Source organism: Eschrichtius robustus, chromosome 11 (assembly GCF_028021215.1).
Source record: "Eschrichtius robustus isolate mEscRob2 chromosome 11, mEscRob2.pri, whole genome shotgun sequence".
NCBI lineage: Eukaryota > Metazoa > Chordata > Mammalia > Artiodactyla > Eschrichtiidae > Eschrichtius > Eschrichtius robustus.
The window spans coordinates 46,337,425-46,359,968 of record NC_090834.1 but is presented as its reverse complement, the minus strand read 5'-3'; the positions used below and the strand labels follow the sequence as shown (position 1 = coordinate 46,359,968).

At 35.2% G+C, this 22,544-nt stretch overlaps 1 protein-coding gene and 1 long non-coding RNA gene across 3 annotated transcripts in view; one reads left to right on the top strand and one right to left on the bottom strand.

Annotated features, from left to right (window-relative positions):
* Positions 1-500: 500 nt before the first annotated feature.
* CHORDC1 (cysteine and histidine rich domain containing 1) lies at positions 501-22,168 on the bottom strand. Of its 2 annotated transcripts, XM_068555317.1 has the most exons (11): positions 21,811-22,167; positions 18,330-18,379; positions 15,559-15,615; positions 13,304-13,461; positions 11,194-11,297; positions 9,973-10,031; positions 5,891-5,961; positions 4,554-4,659; positions 2,749-2,868; positions 2,167-2,229; positions 501-1,878 (listed from the first exon to the last, which is right to left on the bottom strand). In XM_068555317.1, the coding sequence occupies exons 1-11, from the start codon at positions 21,872-21,874 to the stop codon at positions 1,732-1,734; spliced, it is 999 nt and encodes a 332-aa protein (XP_068411418.1). In that variant the 5' UTR covers positions 21,875-22,167; the 3' UTR covers positions 501-1,731. The 2 variants fall into 2 exon arrangements, with proteins under 2 accessions (XP_068411418.1, XP_068411419.1); XM_068555318.1 differs by lacking the exon at positions 18,330-18,379 and having other exon boundaries at positions 21,811-22,168.
* Positions 22,062-22,544, top strand: part of LOC137771726 (uncharacterized) — a 33,072-nt gene continuing 32,589 nt past the window's right edge. The window contains exon 1 of the long non-coding RNA XR_011075400.1: positions 22,062-22,375. This is a non-coding gene — a long non-coding RNA (uncharacterized lncRNA). The remainder of the gene's footprint in view (positions 22,376-22,544) is intronic.

The following is a 22,544-nucleotide window of genomic DNA, read 5'->3' as shown; positions in this document are numbered from 1 at the left end:
GGTGAATAATATGCTTGCTTTAAATAGTTCACGGGCACATAACATATAAAGATACTGCTCAGGGGAAAAAGCCTCAAGAAGGAATCTTCAAAAAAGGGTCTACTAATCATTACCTCAAATCGAATCAATTATCAATCCTTCCCCTAAACAATACACAAGATTACACGTCTCCAAATGCAGCCACGTTCCAAAATTATGAAAGATAACTTTAAAAAAATTTAAACACAACCCCAAGTACTAGAAACATATACTCTGTTTGAGTCTAATCTTCACTGCAAAAATTTCTTGCCATGGTATTTTAGGGTCATGAAAGCTGGCTGCCAATTTTTCTGTCTTTATACGTAACGCAGCTAAACCGTTTAAGAATTATATAACTACATCTAATAGTTACCTGTTAAGGGTAGTAGACTAAGATATACTATTAACTGAAATTGTACTTCTGCAAACTTTTCTGTATCAGAAGTCCATTAATACCAAGAAAAGAAAAACACTCAAGGAGCTTAAGAAAATAATCATTTTAATCTATATAAACATAATTCATACCCAAACGTATTAAGTTCTGCCAGAGTTTCGGCTTTCGTAACACGTCTTAATATCAGTTTTCTTTGTGAGCTCTGCACTGCCTCAAAAAGTAACTATCCTTTAATGACTTCAGTTAGCATAAACAATCTAATTCTGTGATACCTATATTTAATCAAATACAATATATAATCAACATTGTATCACCAAGAATTGTCAAGCTGTTCATGAAAGCCTTAAAAAAAAAAAAAACTCCAAAAGAATAAGCTATTTTGTTTATTTAACATGTAATAGCTGTCATAAAGCAAAGTTTAAATATTTACTTTTCTGATACTCTAATGTATTTCCATAAGCCTTTTAGGCAACAACTTTACAGACACTTTTCCATCAGGGAGGCCAGATCTTTGTAACTAATAAAAGATTCTAAGAGGGTGTAGGCTATAAATTAGGTACAATTCAGTCATAACACCATACAAAGACCTTATAAATAGTCAGGAAAAAGATGTTTAACATTATTGCTTAGTCTGATAAAATGGTGAATTTTAACCAAATTGATACCTTTATATTCTTATTTATAATGTTTCCTATACTCTTAAATCATACTGCTTAGCCAGTTATATAGGTACTGATGCAATTTTTAATCCAATTAGTTGTAAATGAATTGAAATTTGTTAATCAATGCATATATTCCCCATTACTACTTAGTACATTACCTCAAGTTAATCCCCCCACAAAACGTAATTGCTGGGTGGAAAAAGGAATGCAGAGCTTCATCTCTTCCTTAAAGATTTTCAAGTATCATAGGAACACAAACTCATGAAAAAACTAATTGAAAGTTTGACATTCCATCTTGCTTTACTAATTACAGGATAAAAGAAAGAAATGTAAAAACAAATGTTTCTTTACATTTCTCTGATTAACATAATATACTACGAAATGCTGTAACTGTTGTGAGCTATTTTCTAGCTGCTTCAAGTATAAGACACAACTACAGTTCTATTAGTGAGGAGAAATGAATAATCAGTCTTAGGTAACTCAGAAGGGATACGGGAGGCACAAAAAGATAAACTGACTTTGGCTTGGACCTACTGTAGACCCTGAAACGCCAGATTCATCAACAACAACAAGAAAACAAGAGTACAGCAGCAAGCCACCACTTCACCACATATTAAGAATTCTGAAATAGTCAATAACTTTCTTTTCCTTCTCAACTCATTCTGTTGTATCTTCTTTTTGTTTTTCCTGGTTTTTGGCTGCAGGCAGTTCAAGGCTTGCCCACTGCATAGGTTCAGCTTTTCTCATGGTAATTTCAATCTTTGTTGCAGTCATAGTTACATAACTTCGCTTTACATCAATCACCTGCAACATATCAAAGAGAATTACAGTACACCTGGGTGCTTTTATTAGTTTTAGAGGCAAGTAGGTTGAAACGATAAACAAGATTTCGTGTCTGTGCCTGTGCCTATTGCTAACAGTCAAAATTCCAAGCTTCTAAGGCCATTTCTATCCCTAGTTGAAACTTTTTGGTAAGAAATAATGGTAAGTTATACATCTACTTTGCATCAATGCTTACTAAAGTACTGTCTTTTATTATACAATGGTATTTTAAATATTAAGAAAAAATTCTGCCGGATTCATAATACTTACACCCCATAATTTCACATTTTGATGAAATTCCTTCTCTCCTTCAAATACAATGTGCACATTTAACTGAAAAAGAAAAAGTTGATTAATTGATCAAAACCAAAGTAAAGATTTATGATGTAAAACACTGATTATAAAAATAAGAAGATACTGATAAAAATCATTTAAGCTATTTTAAGGAATTACCAATATTGTACTTTTTTTATTTGGAAAAACCATTAACCATTTTTAAACCATTAAAAAACCAATATTGTACTTTTTTTATTTGAAAAAACCATTAATTACCAATACTGTACTTTTTTAATTTGAAAAAAACAAGAAAAATTAACTTGGAGTTTCATATTGAGAATTAAGTTCCATTATTATTTGATATTCTAAGCTACTACAGTATCTCCATGCTTCAGAAATAACTACTATGCAGAAACTTTCATTTAAAATAGTTTCTGTGAAAGTAATTTCAAACTAATTTTCAAATGGGGAAGATTAAAAGATCTTAAAAACAGCTCAAACAAGATCAATGTTTTATAAGACATTAACATTCAGAATAATGTATAATTTTTACTCAAAGATGTTTAGTGTACTTACCAATGTACTATTTGCTACTACTTGACTAAGTTCCGGAAGTGAATTTTTAGCATATACTGAAATGGTGACTTCACCCCCAGTCTGATGCCAGTCATGTCTACACGGAACAACCTTTTTCCCCTGTAATGTAAGAGAAACTTTATGAATTTACAAAGTGCCACGTAACTAACCTCTTAAAAAGAGTAATTTGACCCATCTAAATTGAGAACAAAAATACCACACAAAACTGAGCCCTTAATGCTTTTAAGCACAAACAACTTCTAAAGCTCCCATCAACAAGTTAAACCAATAAAATAAAATACAAAGAATCTTATAGTTTTATGATTTGAGAACACACTTTTGAAGACTGAAGTGAAAAACACATTTGCTTAGCAGGATAAACCAGACAACATCTTAACCTCATGCATAAGAACTTTCCATTTATTTTCTACAAATTGAAATTTGGGAAAAAATAATTGACTAGTTATAGCTATCTGTTGTTGTTATTGAATACTATCCTCTCATAATAACATGCAAAAAAGGGTGAGAATTTGTGGAAGTAATCTTTTGATTACTATTATGAAAATATTATTACCTATGAGTGATACACTGCTATAACAATAACTATCTGAAAGACAAATTGTGATTTATTCTATAACTGAGGGTAATTTAATGCAGGAAACTGTGAGACACTACTGTTTTAAAAAGTAATATTTATATTTTCGTACAATTATACTAACTGAATTTAAATTACTTATATGACTTACATTTTTTTGCCCTTAGCCACCTGGCTTAGACACTCAATACTTGATAACTACATGCATTAAAAAATAACAAAAAACGTGTTTCATCAAGGGTCATACTATGAAAACTTTTGAGCATAAAACAACATTTTATTTTTTTAAAGCAAAACTTTCAAACTTTTGAACCTTGGAGAAAATACAAGGAGATTTCACTTTTTACTAATAAAACATTTCTAGAAGTTTTGTGGTAGGTAAATTATTATAACTTAATGGATACATTTATAATACCTAAACCCATGTGTTATTAAAAAGCAGAAACTATAAAATATGCAAATGTAGACTAAATGAATTCCTAAAGTAATTTGAACATAAAGACACACATACCGAAAAGGTTCATTGTCTTGAGGTTATTAGTGCCAATACAGCACATAAAACTAATTTAAGATACATTAATAATAGCTAACAAACATTTATTTAGCAAATAATTGCTTGCCTTCTTACAATTTAATGGGATTTTAGGGGATTATTTACACAGACACAAGTCTTTTTAAAATGCTGTCAGGGAAGTAGGCACTGATGCTTTCTCTTTTCTTTTGATAAATTTCCTGGTAGCAAGCAGAGGCTTTCAAAACAATCCCAAGGAAACAAGCGTGCAATCCTTCTCTTCGGCCACTAAGAGTATTTGTACATCTGTACATGGTTGAATGATGTTAAGTGGCCAAAAGAGAATCAGAAGTCTAAATGATTAATAACATCAAATGACCAGAAAAGTGATTTTTAAAAAACAAAAACTGGGAACAAGGTATGGAATTACAGAAAAATATGCTTCAATTGAGGCTAGCTTAACTATTTCACAAAAACCTACATATTTGCATCAACATACACAATGGCTATTTTGATCAAAGAGCAGTGCTTTGAGAGAGCTTGGCTCAGATTAACTTCAGTTTTTAGGCTCATCAAACTTTACTGTGTGACAGAGAGAAAAACTTGTTTTCTTTAATCTAAAGACAGAATAATCTCAAATCTCTTCAAAATGACTCAGATAAATACACTCCAATAAGCTATTTTTAAAATGCTACTTACAGCATCCTTTTTAGTCCACGTGTGTTTCCCTGTTGTACAGCCCTCTTGGGCTAAGAATGTATTAAAATCAGAAGTTTTTCTTCTACAACAGCTCCAGTATTTCATCCTTTAAATTATTATAGAAAAATTTCAGAAATAAAATCTCACAATCAAGTTCAGAAGTGTTAAGTGATAAGTGACTTAACCAAAAAAGAAATAAGTGTGTAACTTTAGTATCTTACAAGTGTCTAAATTACTAAACAATTAAAACTACCAGAAGACTATGAGAACCTACTACTGTATAGCACAGGGAACTCTACTCAATGCTCTGTGGTGACCTAAACGGGAAGGAAATCCAAAAAGGAGGGGATATATGTATACATATGGCTGATTCACTTTGCTGTACAGTAGAAACTGGCACAACATTATAAAGCAACTACACTACAATGAAAATTAAAAAACAAAAAAACAAAACAACACCCCCCGCCCCCCCCCCCCCAAAAAAAACCTTAAAAAACTACCAGAAGACTAAAGTTAAAACCAGAATGCCATTTAGTATAGCAGTTTTGGAGTTCCTGAGTGAAGATGCTTAAAACCATCACAAAATCCAACATCAGCTTTTCACTGATAGTTCACACTCCAGTTTCCTCATGAAGCTACCACGAAGTGGTATGACCAAAGATTGAAAACGTTCGTATTTTAATAAACCAGCAAAGTGAGAACATGCAAACAAACTAAAAATAACTGTTTACACAACCTGTGATGGTCAAGCCCAAAGTAGGTGAAACCCACTATTATTTACTTGAGAAAAATCTAACACTGGAAGACAAAAATTACAGTAAAACTTTGGGTTTGAGTCCTGAAGAATATGGAAGCAGAGTGGAAGATTTTAATACAGTACTGTGTTTCTATAAACTACAGGGTAATATATTGAGAGGCTGTCAACTGAGAGCTGTGGAAAAGTATGGGTTTTCTCAGATGCCACAATGTTGATGTCTTAGTGTCCCAGGGCCCAAAATTCCCAATGTCCTACGATGCACAGCACAGTCCTTCAAAGAAAAAACAAAAAAACAAAAAAACACCTGTTCAGCTCAAACAGAAAGAGTATCATCGCACTGTAATAGAAGGGAATACGGAAAAAACATGAGGTTTGAATCACAACGGCCACTTCACTGTAATCTTGTTTCAGTTTTCCCATGTGTAAAAAGAAGACAAAACCCACATTTCTAGATTATTGTAAAAATTATATGACAATGTAAGTAAAATACCTAATATTGCTGCATGGCATTTAATGTTTGAAGGCATATTAACATTTCTAACATCTACCATAAAGTTTTAATTAGTCTGGTATAAGTTACCCTTCATGGAAAATAGGTACTCCAGAATGATATACACAGACTTCTTCTAGACTCTGTGGACCCTGGTATGTCTAAAAGAGAAAAAGAGACGAAAAAATGAGTTTCACATCTCAATGTTACATTTCACATGTATTTGCAAGTACTGGTGACCTCTATGAACTATGAAAATGCCCAAGAGATAACAGCTACCTAGAACATTCATAAATTCACCTCAGGCCATTCCAATAAGGAATGAAAAATGATTCCTTTTTGGATATGCTTAAGTTTCAGTTCCCTGTGAAAAAGGCAAATATAAAAGTAGGCAAAAGGATGTATTCAGATACTTTCAGACTTTTGCATATGAGGACACAGCCAAACATATTCAGGTATGTTCTATAAATTTACAGAACAATATTGAAACCAAGAGATTAGTACTCTCATCAGAAATACAGTTATAGGATGATTTATGTGCATAGTAAACTCTGTGTGAACATTATGAATTAAAATGGAAAATCTAATAAGCGATTCTGGAAGTCCCAGATGATTTCTTTTCCCTACGAAGCGTAAAATGAGCTGCAGACCTATATATATATCCAGGGTTTGTCTGGAAGATCCGGGCCCCATTGCTGCTGTAGATGAAGGCTCTACAGATGAATTCACAAAAAGTTATGTTAATAAAACATAGATGCAGCCAGTAGTATATTTTCTGTCTATTTTGGTATTTACAGCAACCATCCTACAGTTACAGAAAATAAAATTCTGTACATTTACTTTTTGTAAATTCAAATTACGGGGTGTGTGTACCTCCTGAAGATATTCCATAGGCACGTAAAACTCAGTATGTTAGATTCTGAACTTAACATCACTACTGCCCCCCAAACCTCCTACTCTTCTTCCCATCTTATTTGATGGCACCATATCCACTCAGTCTTTCAAAGCAAAAATTCTGTAAGTCCTCTTCAATTTCTCTTTACCCTCTACCCATATGTAGTCTATCACAAAATCCTGTCAATCTGACTTAAAAATATCTGTCAGTTTAATTTGCTAAACTTCCTCATGATCACTAGCAGATTTTAGGCAATGAAACTATGCTAAAAGATTCTAATTAATTTCTCTGCCTTCAATTTCTGGACTCTACTACCTAATTAAAACATGTATCACTCTCTTGTTTAAAGTCCTTTAATTACATCTACCTCACACCATATACAATAATCAGTTCCAGGTCGTTTGCACATTTAAATGTGCCTCTATATATGAGAAAATACTCATGGCCCTAAAATAAACAGATATCTTAAATAGGACACAGAAAGCCCTAGTCATAAAGGAAAAGATGAACAAGTTGAATTTCATTAAAATTAAAGAGACTCTGTTTATCAAAAGCCATTATTAAGACAGTGAAAAGGTATATAGCCTCTCGGACAAAGGACTTGTAGCTAAAACATATAAAGAATCCCTAAAATCATTAAGAAAATGTCAACTTAATAGAAAAACAGATAAAGATTTTGGACATGTCACAAAACAGGATATCCAAATGGCCATAAACATACAAAAAGGTAGTCAACATCATTATCAGGAAAGTGCAAATTAAAACCACAATGGGAACATTCCACATCCACCAGAATGGCTAAAATATAAAAGACTGATATTACAAAGCGTTACCAAGGTGTAGAACAAAAGGAACCAGCCTAATATATTGCTGGTAAGAGTGTAAATACAACCACTTTGTAAAACTATGTGGGAGTATGTTAAAGCTAAACACACACACACACACACATACTCTATAAACCGGCAACACCATTTCTAGTCATATACTTAAAAGAAATGTGTACATGTATCCTAAAAGTCATGCACAAAAATGTTCACAGTGACATTAATCAAAAAACTTTACAGGACAGTAGAAAGGATAAATTGATTGGTACATTCAAACAATGGCATGTTTTAAAGCAATGAAAATGAACAAATTACAGCTACATGAAACCAAGATAACCAACATTTTATTAAGCAAAGGAGGACAGACACGAGTACCTGTTCCATGATTCTATTTACAGTAAGTTCAGAAGTAGGCAAAACTAATCTATGTTGATAGAAAAAGGTGGTTACCTTTGGGAGAGGAAATAATGAATGAGAGGAAGCATAAGGAGGGCTCTGCTTTGTGAAAATCCCTTATGCTTATACAGAATTTACATATTTATATATTTAATGTAATATTTCAATGAAAAAACTTAAAAAAAATTTCTTCAATGGCCAGCATGATCTAAAGTAAGGTTTTGAGCAGTATAATAGCCTTTCAGGATCTAGACCCTACTTACCTCTTTTAATCTCAACTTTACATCAGCAAATTTTGTACCATTGTTATTGACTATTTTTGTTTTCTGTATATTACTGCTATCACCTCTGCTTGGCATATCCTTTCCCTTTTTGTCCATTTATAGAACTGCCATTCACTTCTCAAAGTTCATCTGGGATACCTTTGCTCTGATCTTCCTCCATTACCCTACCACTTGCACGATAGCTCCCTCACCCCAAGAATTAATCATTCTCTTTTATCTACTACTTCTACCTTATACACATGTGAATGCATTCATATTTCCATCTCTAAATGAGCAAGGTGACGTCAAATTTAACATGCAGGAAGACTGCGAACCTGCCCCCAACCCTAACTCCATTTTCTCCTTCTCTGTTAATGGCGCACAAATCACCTAGATCAGGGGTCCCCAGTCCCCGGGACTCGGACCGGTAGCAGTCCGCGGCCTGTTAGGAACCGGGCCGCACAGCAGGAAGTGAGCGGCAGGCAAGCGAGCGAAGCTTCATCTGCCGCTAGCCATTGCTCATGTTACTGCTTGAACCAACCCCCCTGCCTCCACTCCAGTCCGTGGAAAAACTGTCTTCCACGAAACCAGTCCCGGGTGCCAAAAAGGTTGGGAACCGCTGACCTAGATGCTTCACTTCCAGTTTATTAGCAAGTCCTGCTAATACTTCCAAATATCATTCATTCCACACGTGTTTGTCATGTGCCAGGCATTGTTCTAAGCACTCAAGACACAGCAAAGAGAAAACAAATAACATTCTTTCCTTTTAAACCTTAGTGCAAAAGGGGAAGGGAAGGGGAAGTTAGATGGGATAGAGCATAAGCAAAATAAATATGTAACACAAGTAGTGTGTAATAAGGTGGTAAGTGCTGTGGAGAAAAAAGAGTATGGAATGTTGGAGGGTGTGTAATATTATATAGAGTAGGCAGAAAGAAGCCTCACTGAGATGTCTGAATACATCCTACATTTAACTACTTCTCAAAAACATATCCTAATGCCTGGTCTCCACAGTAGCACCCTAGCTGGTTTTCCTTCCCGATTCCACTCCTGCCCCATTAAATTTGCCACTTATCAGCCAAAGACATCTTTTTCAAAGCCCCTCCTTAAACAGACAATGGCTTCCTATTATACTTAGAATAAAGCCCAAACCCCTCACTGTAGCTTATAAGGACCTCCATAATCTTGCCTGCCTCTCATACTCCCTACTTTTGCACGCTTATCAAGCCCCCACTGACCTTTCTCATTTCTCGAGTAGCCAAGCTCTAATGCCTCTACACATACTACTCTCACATCTACTCCAAGGTTTACATAACTCATCTGCTACATTATTCAGAATTCTGATTTAGTGTCACCATATCAGAAAGGACTTCCCTGACAAGTGCACTTAAATACTTTTACTCAATCTCCTTGTCTGCTTAATTTTCTTCACGTCTACCTAAATTCACAGCATTTAAAAACTTATTTGTTATCCTTCCCCCAAAATTAGAATATCAGCTCCATAAGAACAGAGATTTTTGCTTTATTTAATACTATATTCCCAGCCCCTAAAACAATGTCTGGCACATAGTAAGTGTTCAGTAAATGCTGACTGAACTAGAACTATTTATTCCCATGATCTATTAGACACGGTGCTCCTTAGAGACAGTCTCTTATCCATGTTAATAGCCCTGCTCCATGGAATAGTGCCCAACACATAAAAGGCACCCAAATGTTTGTCTAATTAAGTCAATTACTCTCTTTTCTCAAAATTAAAAATTTACTTCCATGACACAACACAAATTTTACAATATATACCTTCGAACACCCTCCATTTTTACATGAGGTTCCAATCTTAATTTCATCACTGTCGTCTTCTACAACAAAGAAAAAAACCAAAATAGAAATATTAAAATAGAACAGTTTACTATAGTGCTATTCTTAAAAAGTAAAAAAAAAAAAAAAAGTAAACTATTCCATAAAACAAGTATTTAATAAAATAATCTAAATACAAAAAAAATACTGATTTTTAAAATGATTTTAGATAACTAAGTTTTCTGTGTGACCTTTCATGTAATACACTTAAAAGCTAATAAGAAACCAACTATTATGAGTAAGTCTTGCCTATATCCCCAAATTGATATATGACATGACACATTTCTATTCTACAATGCAATACTATATCCAATGACTTAACCTTATGTAAAAAAGAAATCATGAAAGGGTTACTTTTTTCCCCAGATACCAGGTGTAGATCAGAGAATACTGAATATATTTTATATCACGCACAACGAAACATTTACAACTATCAAAAAATTTTAACTCACTGTTAAAAAGTAATGAGTAATAGAAGAAAAAAATTTTAATTAACAGGTTCTCATTTTTAATAAAGACAAAATGGAATAATCCACATATTCATTTTGTGGTTAGCATTCAGTAAACAAAAATCAAAAATAAGTTCTTTACTACAATGTACTTTTTTTTTTTTTTAAATTGGGGTATAATTGCTTTAAAATATTGTGTTAGTTTACGTTGTACAATGAAGAGAACCAGCTGTATGTATACTTATATCCCCTCCCTCTTGGACCTCCCTCCCACCCCCCTCAATCCCATCCATCTAGGTCACCACAGAGCACCAAGCTGAGCTCCCTACGCTATACAGCAGGTTCCCACTAGCTATCCGTTTTACACATGGCAGTGGACATATGTCAATCCCAATCTCCCAATTCATCCCCCACCTCCGTCTGAGTCTACACGTCCATTCCCTACGTCTGCGTCTCTATTCCCACCCTGCAAATATGTTCATCTGTACCATTTTTCTAGATTCCAAATATATGAGTTAATATACGATATTTGTTTTTCTCTTTCTGACTTACTTCACTCTGTATGACAGTCTCTAGGTCCATCCACATCTCTACAAATATACTACAATGTACTACTTTTTCGTATTTATATACAGTAAACTACACTGCTCCTGTCTCTTTTAGATAATTGGTTAACTGAACAGAAAAAATCACAAAATACAAAACAAAACCTTACCTTTCTTATTTTCTTCATTCCCCGATGATAGTTTAAGTTTATCAAGTGCTTGTTTTAGGGAGGCAGATATTTTTAATTCCAAATTTGTCATTGGTTCATCCGGGCTGGAGAATTTGGAAACTTTATTACCATTACTGATGTACCAAAATATCTCTTTGTAGTAAAAATATACTTAAGACTCTACTTATGATACGCCAAATGCCTTGTCAACCAAGTTTTTCTCTTTAAAAAGTATTTTACAATAACTGCTATTAAGACAGCTACATTTCTAAGTCTTAGCAGGAAAAGTTCTGATATTAAATATCAAATAATCATGCTATTGTCAACACATTAAATTATTAATCAGTAGGGCTAATGGGAAGGAAGTAAAGAGTAAGAATACAAATTTGTTAAGATGAGCAACTCCAAGGAAGGGACTGCGAAGTACCTTTACATTCCACGCCTAAGCAGAACACTGAGCATGTAACAGGCAATAAACAGGTACTAAGTGAATCCATATCCCTACTGGTGGAGGTAGTTCACTTTATGTGGACACTAGTACATGCATCTATAAATTCAGATACAGTTATATCACAAGGCAGTTTTAGTAGGGTTAAAAAAACAGTAACAACAATGTCCCCTAACATTTCACAATGGTTTAGTGTTATATGTACAATCTGGTTAAGGCACTCAGTAAGTATTAAGAATATTAATAAATGTAACAATAAAACTGAAAATCCTAGGTTATTCATTCTACATCCTTAATGAAAAACCTACTGATATAGGAGGCACTAACAAAGTACACAAAAACCTATATCCTCAGTCTCTACAATACTATCTAATGAATTTACGATAAAATATTTAATTTCTCTCACTTTCTCTTAAGTGAAATTAGTAGTAGTCCATAATTTAAAAAAAAATTAACTCATCCTGTCAATTATAGTAGACTCCACTATAATATTTAATAATGAGCCATGCCAAAATTCTTGGCTTTTTCTGACATTTTTTTCCCACTGGCAAATCAGCCAGTAAGGCATTTGGTAAAATCTCTCATGATATGAATAAGCTGGATATAGAATAAAATCATCCTAAGTAGTTTGGTTAAAAAAACAAAATAAACATCAGAAAGTCTCTTTGGGTTCTTATCTTGGTCGGGCATAATTCAAGATGCTATAAATTTATTTACATAAGATCAATAAAGAAAAAGCTGGGAAAATCATGAGTCCACAGTGTGAATAAAAATATCAACAAAGGCCATGTTTGGGGCCAAAAACCATCTGTTTTTTTAAGTCCTGTACTTTGGTTCTAAAACAATTCAATACTCAAGTGCAATATGAAGAAGACCTGGTGTAATAGTGGTACCCAACATGCATGTGTGGGATTGTAAAATAGAGTCTAGTGGATCAGGAGGTGAGTATGAAGTACCTGTGTAACTCTACTGCAAAATGACCAAAAGCTGTTTTACAAGTACGTTAACAAATATGCCATGTAAATTGAATCCATTAAAAATTGATCAGTAATGAGATTAACAGTTTTTAGGCAAACTGTTAAAAGATGAGTGACTAGGCTTGTTCTAAGTGGCAAAATATGGACAAATGAAAGAAACAGAATTTGACTCAATACAAGGAAAAGTTAAATACTGAGTTAGTAACATTAAAATGAACTGCTTTAAAATAAATTCTTCTTCAATAGAATTATTTGAAAGGAAATTAAATATTTTTCTATCAAGAATGTTCTAAAAATTATTTAAGAAACAGTGGTAGATTGGAAAGGAAAGCCTCTAAGTTCTTTTTCAACTCAAACTGATTCCCTGACAAGGCCGATTCTTTTACAGAATTCCACTATGCCACCGTGAAAAAGATACACACCAAGGCGCAAGAAAGATGTGTGGCTCCCCCGCCCTGAGCATAACTGAGTACACAGTGAACAAACCTGTACTGCAGTTCTACTGTGTATATGCCCTCAAGGGAATAGAAATGAAAGGTATTATCTAAGAGAAAACCAAATGGTTCAAAAGTGGGTGAACTACACAGTAGCTGCAAACGATATTATGCCGAATCAGAAGAGGAAATACCAGGAACAAATGCTATTATTCAAGTGTGACAAAAATATACAACTGTATAAAGTATACCTTGGCCTTTTTATTGCTTCTATTGGTTTAGGGGCTTGAATGATATGCTCCTGAAATTTGGGTTTCAATTCAGATAGTTCTTTCTTCTCAGTAGTCTTGACTTCAGGTTTGACTGGCTCGGGCGGCTTCTCACTATCATGCCTTCCTTTCGTACAGCCCTGTTGGTGAGAGGTATTCATTCACTGAGAGTTAGCCTATCATCTACTTCACATGCCATGATAGAAATACTATTTTTCAATTCTTTATTAATAAATTCAAGGGCATGTTTTCTCCACTTTTAACACACTGACTTATTTTAAGAAACTAAAAATAGAACTCTAAATAATATATTTGTAAATGAGTTCTTACATGCGAATAATGCATTAAAAACAGGCCTTTAAATTATACTTAATAAATATCTACTTTACTTATTCTATTAAAGGTGCAGCATAAACTTGTTTACAGAAGACAAATTCTGGAGATCTCACACAGAGAATTCTACAAAAGGGCCCCAATTTGAGTCTCAGTTCTCCTACTACCTAGCTATATGACCTCGAGCAAGTTAATTAATCTTTTTTTTTTTTGAAACCACCAGTTAAAACTTTATTTCTTTCTAAATCACAAAGAATAAGGCATAATCATTTTACAGAGAAATTAATAGTTTAAATGTTTCACTTCTATTAACAACAAGGGTAGTTGATTTCAACAGATTTCAAATTCCAAGAGTTCATATATATAGAGAGACATACATGGCTCCAAAAACTTTATGACTTCATTATTTTTAAAATTATTTTTAATTATTTATTTTTTAATTGGAGTATAGTTGCTTTACAATATTGTGTTAGTTTATACTGTACAGCAAAGTGAGTCAGCTATACATATACATATATCCCCTCTTTTTTGGATTTCCTTCTCATTTAGGTCACCACAGAGCACCGAATAGAGTTCCCTGTGATATACAGTAGGTTCTCATTAGTTATCTATTTTATACATAGTATCAATAGTGTATATATGTCAATCCCAATCTCCCAATTCATCCCATCCCCCCTCTTTCCCCCTTGGTAGCCATTCGTTTGTTCTCTATGTCTGTGTCTCTATTTCTGCTTTGTAAATAAAATCATCTATACCAATTTTTTGAGATTCCACATATATGCGTTAATATATGATACTTGTTTTTCTTACTTCACTCTGTATGACAGTCTTTAGGTCTATCCATGTCTCTACAAATGACCCAATTTTGTTCCTTTTTATGGCTGAGTAATATTCCACTGTATATATGCACCACATCTTCTTTATCCATTCCTCTGTTGATGGGCATTTAGGTTGCTTCCATGTCCTGGCTATTGTAAATAGTGCTGCAAGGAACACTGGGGTGCACGTGTCTTTTTGAATTACGGTTTTCTAAAGTCAGTTTCCTCATCAGTAAAATGGAGGCAATGGCATTCAGATCTTTTTTGAGAGGATTAAATAAAACAATAGAATACTTCCCATATCTGGCAGGTGGTAAACATTCAATAAATGTTAGCTACCTTTTCTATATTCCATTGAGTTATACATACATTTTAACATCCCTGAAATCATAAGGTAAATCGTATGTCATTTAATTAACAACTTTAGATTTCTTTCTTAAGGGTACACAAAATAATAGTGCATCTCTATGATATCTTAGATATGATAAAAATTTACTGTTCCCAACTGAAAATGCTTTAAATTGTTGCGTTCCTTCTTTTTGATGGTCTTTTAAGACTACTAACATCAAACAACAAGGACCTACTGTATAGCACAGGGAACTATATTTAATATCTTGTAATAACCTATAATGGAGAAGAATCTGAAAAAGAATAGGTATATATATAACTGAATCACTTTGCTGGACATCTGAAACTAATACAACATTGTAAATCAACTATACTTCAATAAAAAAATAAATAAAAAGCTAGAGGAAAAATAATAAGCTGTAAGAAAAAATTCTAGGATGTAATTTTGATGTATATAAAGGAATAAAGTATACTAGAAATAAAAAAAAAGACTGCTATCAAAAATAAACTTAAACTGACAAGTGGTTAATTAATATCTTGAAACTTTAATCTCGAAAACAGATAAATTCCTTATCTTAAATGCCATAGAAGGGAGGTGAGTAAAAGAAAGGTACTATCTGTGAATTAACAGGGACTAGTCAAAAGATGTCCAAAATCAGACTCCTCAGCTCTGGAGCTCCCCATAATATGTACGTTGTGGGAGATAATCTAGGGGAAAAGAAACCCATTAATACTTACTACAATGCTTAAAAAATCAGAAAAATCAGTTGTTCTTCTCTTACAGCAAGACCAACCCTAAGAAACATAAGAGGGAAAAAAAAATGAAAACTATCTGTATGAGAACCACAACCCACTAAAACACTCTATTTGGATTTATCTCCTTGAATCCCGAAGTAACCTGTATACACATAATTTTATAGTTTTTAAGTGTTATAAATAATTCACCTAATCAAGTGAAATGATTAGTCTTTGACTTAAAAAAATGAATTAACCAATATTACAAGTGATTTGTGCTGTGACCCATCATGAAAGGAAGCACCTTGAAATATGGAAACAGAAATTGCTTCTGTTTTCAAGAATAGTACTTGATTTTTAGAAGAAAAGCAATCTATAATTTCTAAAAACTATTTTAAAGGATCTAGGGAGTAAGTGAAGTGCTTTACTTTAAAAATCCATTAAGTTAGAGATAATAATTATAATAATTCAGTTTCTAAACAAACTCAGCATAGTTGTTCCTCAACAATAAGCATTCTATTTTCAGAAAAACATTAATTCATGTAGCAGCTTAAGCACTGTTAGATCTTTCAAGGTTAAATGATCTTTTCAGTTAGAAGCATACAAATATAGAAACTGTAATGCCATATGAGATTTCTGAACAAAGTATCAAGTAGCTAAACAATAAATGGCTTTAAGTTATCATCTATAATTCCAATGTAGTACAAAGAATAAGGAAGTAAAAATGCAGCAGACTCAAAGCTTGGGATGTCTCAAATTCAGACTAAGAGTCAGCCTTGCACATATCCATCTGGGCCTCAGTGTTTTTCTCAATGTATGCATGAAGAATTTGGTAGTGACTATTTTCACCATATGCCCTTGAAGTTTTTTAAAAGGAAAATGTTAAATATTCTACAATTCATATTTTCCTGTATTCTGAAATTTAATTTTCTTTAACTCTGAACTGAAATATAGATCAAAAATTACTAATTACTACAAAATTAAATATAAGGTTTAATTAATATAGATAATATTGTCACCAGTAAAGTTATTCTATATGAAAAAAGCTTTACTGTCTTAATTCTATATGAAGAATTAGGTATTCTGGGAATATTGGGATACATACATGACATAGATTGTTCCCTACTGCCGATCTGAGATCTACGGTAGTCCTCAGTAAAATGTGAAAAGGAAATTAAATGTAAGTATAAGGTTGAAAACTGTCTTTTCTTAAGGACTGCTCTTTTCCCTGAACATGCCTTTTCTAATTTAAATATTAAAATGTTTTTTCTTCTGTTAATGCAATGTTTAACTTCTCACTTGGTTAAATAGAAAACTGACAACAGTAGACACCATACTGATTTATGTATTTTGCCTGAAATCTACCGGGCCGTGAAATTCAGTAGGCTTGGAAAGTCTAAGTCTTCAAATGTTTATAGAGACAATAATAAACAGTAGAATCGGAGCAGAGAAACAAAAACACTTCAAAGTAAAATCAGTAAATTTAATTAATCAGAGTAATTAACAGTTGGGTAGTAAAAAGAGGAGCAATGGACTAAATGACTAGAAAGTTAGTGATATTACTAGCAGCAAACTTGAAAGGCAGGCTATTTTTGGAATAAGGGGTCACTTTAGAACTCGTCTGTGCTTGCCAATGACACAGATAAATGAAAATATGTTGCAGAAGTCACTGGCATAGAGGTGACAAGAATAAATTAAGGACAAGAATGAATGAGCTGAATGAGAGAAAACAGGAAGCTAAAACTGAGAACTGAAGTATGCCCATGGTTAGGAGACAGGAGGAAAACATCACAGGAAAACAAAGTACAACAAGAAAAACAAACATAGAATAAATGGCAATTTAGTAAAGATAAAATCCCCTCACCCCCAGCAAAAATGAGTATTCCCACAGAACCACAGTTTCTATCCCCATAAAAGCTTGTAAAGAGGCTAAAAAGATGTAAGGAAGAGTCAGATCATAATTTGCCCTACTGAACGTTTGTTCTGTTTTTCTCACTCAGAACTAACCATATTAACATAAACTTGCTATCTGCTTGTACATCACTGTTTATACGTGGCTAACAGTTAAATACCAGAAAGGTCCAACTACTCCCTGAAAGGTAAAATTAGAAATTCAAAGGGCATCGATAATTTATAAACACATAGGACTGTTTATGTTCCTAAGAATACCTAAAACCATGGCAGCCACACTGCAACAGTTTCTTTTGAGATATACAAGGGAAAATGTACCACATTATCATAAATTTTAAAAGATCAATAAACCCAACACAAAAAAACCTGATCAAACAATATTCTATTATTTCTCTAATTCTACAGAACATCAAGGAAAACAGGTGGCATCTCTTTTCTGTACAGTATTACTCTAAACTTTCATGTCTGTCCCAAGAGTGGCACTGTTAAGTATTTATAATAATGTTCTCTAAAATTCAGAGCTGCTCTTATTAAACAGCACCTGCCTGATATATTGAAAGATTAAGAAGTGTTATGGCTTCTACAATTGCTTTCATTTCCCCTCAAAGTGAAGAAATGAGGGGCACTGAAAGTGAGAGTTGGGATAAAAGTAACAATTTAAAAACTGGAAAAGCCCTTAAGATCACCATCTACTGTCCTCTTTGCCTTTAGTGGAGCACTTGCTCAAAGCACCCCAAGATGGTCATTAAGAAAGCAGAGAGTCACAAGCTGAGGAAAAAAAAAATGAGAAATTAAAGATTTAGTATTATACCTCTGAGTTTACTATACAAATGTGAAAAGACTGAAATGTATCAAGTTCCTACCTTTAATGCATCATGAAAGACTGGAATGCCTGGGTGGTATGTGCAAGCGTCTGGTCAAAAACAAACGAAAAAAAAAAAAAACACTTTATAATGAAGAAAAATCATCATTTCCTTCAGTGTTAGCATATAATCCTTTTTCCATATGCAGGTAATACTTTTCCTTAAAAATTCAGTAATGCTCGAATTTGATGCATGACACACAGTGCTTAATATAACATTGTATTAAAATAGTAAAGGTTAAAATTCTAATTTGAGTATGAAAGCTATAAATAAAAACACAAATAGCTCAAGTATAACAAATTATATTTTGTATTCCTCTAATCTTAGTTGTAAAATTTTTTAGTACCCTAACGTCAAGCTCCAAATTTTGACCATCATATTCTGTTTTTACAAAAATACTATCAAATTTAAATGTTCTTATGTGCATCGATCCATAAAGGTTGCCTAAGAGATTCCCTAAAAAGATGTTTTGGAAGAACAGGTTCAAATTTTAAAAAACTGATACAATATCTAATTGCTAATTTAATTTTCCTACACAGGTGTCAATTTCTAGATAGAAACCTCATTAAAAAGAAGTTTAAATTCTACAATCTATTTTCAGGCTTGTCAATGATTGTTAGTCTATTATTTCCCTAACCCTTCCCCATTACACCACCAAGTTTTACTTAACTCTTACGAAAATGGACTTATTATAGTCTGCAATATATAGAATTACATTAAAAAAAACAACAGATAATAGACACACTTATTCCCTAGCTAGATAGCACCATGAGCTCAGAAAAAGCAGGTCAGCTCCACACCTGTGCAATTTTCATATAAGGCTACTTTGCTCAAACTTTCACGTCTGTTTAGTTCTCAACTGTCTACAACCTCTGATTCCTGGTGTCGCCTTAAAATGATTAATTTCTGGTACTTTTCTCCCTATGGCTGTATTAAGTCAGTATGTTTTCCCTTCGTTACTACCTAGAGACCATTCTAGCTAATGAAGCAAGAAAAGTGTCAGGTATTTTCATGGTACAGTAAGTAAGCCCAGTTTAGGAAGATGCTATTAATTAATGGTAGTAGTGGAGCTGAGGGCTGAAAAAGGAGATTCAAAGTAGAAATGAATATGCAGAGGAATATGAAGTTGAGAGGGGAATCAAAGTAGAGAACAGGTAGAATATTTTCAAATATCAAATTTACATACAGTCAGAGGCATAAAACACATAATGTCTGACACAGTAAGAGGCATGATCATAATAATGGACAGTTCTGGCAGAATGGCAGCAGGAGTGAGTCAGGTCTTAACCATACAACTAGTATAAACAAAATTTGAAAATCAGTGCTACATAACAAGCAGATGGACATTTTCCTCTTTAGTATTTTTTTTTCTTTTTAAATCAGGTTTGCCAGTTTTGCCCAAAGTAATATTATGCGTAAGAAGCTACACCACAGTAGCGATTAAGAGCCAAGGGCTTTTAACATTGAGTCTGACACTGGCTCAAATTCTGACTCTGCCTCTTGCAGCTGTTTCAGTTTCCTCACGCTGTTTCAGTTTCCTCGCACGTGTGGATTGAATACTGTTTGAGAAGAGGTGTTTCTTCCAGAATAGCTATTTTTAACATATGCAAGTTACCATGTCTCTTTAAAACACTCATTTAACTTTTGTTTCAAATGAAAATGTCCTATCATCTTAGAAAGGAGTCTTCTTATTTTAGTCAATACACAAGGTCAAACCTCTCCCATCCCATAAAACGTTCTCCTAATCAAGTCCACAGTTTGCTATTAGCTCTTGTCTTTACTCCCTAGCCCCATTTTCCATCAACCAATTCACTTGGAGTATTTATTCTAAGTCTCTAATATAACCCCAATTTTGCTAAAGCGAATAAACTTTCAGCAACCTTAAGGGAACTCTCTGCTGAATTTAGTACGGTTGACGCTCAATGCTTGAGACAGTCTACTCCTCTGGTTTTCCTGGCTTCCCCCACCTCTTTCCTGGGCACTGTACCATTTCACACACACAAAGCTGACTTCCAAAAAATTGGCTGCATCTCCCCTTAAAATTAGGCTGGTACATAACACCCTATAAATAAACATATTGTCACTCAACAAAGCATCAGTCTTCCCTTTAATATTAAAGTAAAATATGTACAGACACTAAAGCAATTTACTTTTTATGCAGGCTACCAACAGTAAAGGGCCTTGAAACCCCTCATTCCTCGATGTTTTCATCCACTTAAGTCTCACGATTTTCTCCCTGAACTCCATATTAATATCATTAAATGATTAAACTTATCTTTTCCTCAGAATCCTACCAAAGATCTCATCATTTTAAATTATGTCCCCAATTCACCTGTGCACCAAGATAAACATTCAGACATCTCAAGAGGTGAAAAAGATTTTTTAAGTATCAATTTTAACCTCGTACACAATGAGGAACCATGTTGCTACCATGCTGAACCGTGCTTCTCTATTAAATGCGTATAACAATGGACACTTCACAGAGGTGCTGTGAAGGTTAAATGAGATAACATAATAAAGTGATAGACCAATGTCTGGCATATAGAAAACATACAATATATGCTAGTCGAATTGAGAAAGTGTTATGCCTACAATTTTCAAGGATTCAACTCACTTCTTTATCCCATTCACCTAACAAAATTCAAATCCACTGGTCAGGTTCTATTGTTCACCTAGTCTAATCACTAACTTTTACCTTACATCCTTAACTCTACACCTGGGTGCTGTAGAGGACATTCAATCACTGTATCCTATACACCGCACGGTACTAAATGGAAAGGCCATTGCAAAAATACCCAACAAACATGGCTACAAAGTAAAGGATGAGGAATGTATCTCCCATTGGAGCAGATGTATCAAAACTTAACAGCATAAAGATACAAAATAATTTTCTTAACCAAGAACGTTTTAAAGAGTAAGGTTAAAACAGTGAGTAGGTCGAATGAATAAATCGACAGCAGGCTTGCAGACAAATACACTTCTATACTAATAGAAAGAGGCCGAACTTAAACGCTAGGATAACCCGCCCGCCGCCCAACCCTCCAGTCAATGTCGGTCTGTCTCCGACATACGGACACAGCAAACCAACCGCAAAGCGAGCCCAGAGCACCTGGTTAACTTCTGATTCCTTTAAGAGACGCTGGGGGGGGGGGGGGAGGGGGCGAGGATAAAGATGCTCTAAATTTCCAGGCCAATTAGAGAGTGAGCAGACGACTTGGGCAAACACGTGCGCCCGAGGGGGCAGTGGGTCCGTGGGTCCGGAAGCGGCAGAGAGAGAGGTTCAGAAGCCGTTGCCGCGGCGCCCGCAGAGCGGTCCCGCACCCTTGGGCGGACGGGGCGGACGGGGCGGACAGGCGGGAGGGGCGGCCCGGCGCGGGCAGCGCGGTGCCGGCTTGCGCGGAGACCCGGGATGCCCTCCGGCCCAAGGGCGTCCCCGGGAGGAAGTGGAGGGGAGGGAGGGCCGGCGGCGCGCTTCTCTTACCATCGGAATTGGCCTCGGGATCGAAGCGCTGGCCGCAGCCTCGGTTGTAGCACAGCAGGGCCATTTTCTCTTCCCACCGCTCCGGGTCAGGGCCAAACGCCTGGAACCGCCAGACACTGCCTTTACAACTCCCCTGCCGCAACCACCCGTCTGCAGGCTGGGGCGGCTGCCGGCTTCCGGAAACGGCCAGTTCCGCTTCAGGAACCTTCGCGAATTTTCCGGTCGCGCAGGCGCACAGGCGATGGGAAGAGGCGGAGGAAGCGCGGGCGGCCGGCCGCAGTCGGGGGCCCCTCTAGGTGGGACTACGATGGGTGGGGGGCCCGGGGTCGCAGATGCAGCCAAGATATTTGCCGGAGAGAAACCTTAAAGGCTGGAAATGTAGGCATCCGGGGCACTGACGCGCTCTCTCCGGATCTCCTCACTCATTGGCTGCGGGTATCTCGCACAGCGAACGGACCGCCCTGCCCTCTCGGTCCCCGTAGGCCGTCATCGTGCTTCCTTTGGAGACTGTAATTACCCGTAAAAGCCTGGTCGATGTCTTTGTTTGCTCCTTAGCTGCCTGAGAGTAAGTGTAGAGTCGTACAGTATTTCCGAATCCTCTTTCCTGGAACGTGGTTGCTTAATAAATGATGAGGGGGATGGTGGACGAACCTCCCTCTGTGTCTCCCCTGGCCTGATCTCAGAAGCATTGAAGAAGTGTAGGCATCGGGAGCAGTTTTGATAGCGAAGTAATT

Bases quoted from the DNA above. Each gene is read 5' to 3' on its own strand.
- CHORDC1 (XM_068555317.1), bottom strand. From the start codon at position 21,874: ATGGCCCTGCTGTGCTACAACCGAGGCTGCGGCCAGCGCTTCGATCCC. The intron at 10,032-11,193 runs GTAAGGTTTTGT...TCTTTGTTGTAG, and splicing joins GAATGAAGAAAATAAGAAAG to AAGACGACAGTGATGAAATT. The intron at 5,962-9,972 runs GTATATATTGTA...TTTCTCTTTTAG, and splicing joins AAAATGGAGGGTGTTCGAAG to ACATACCAGGGTCCACAGAG.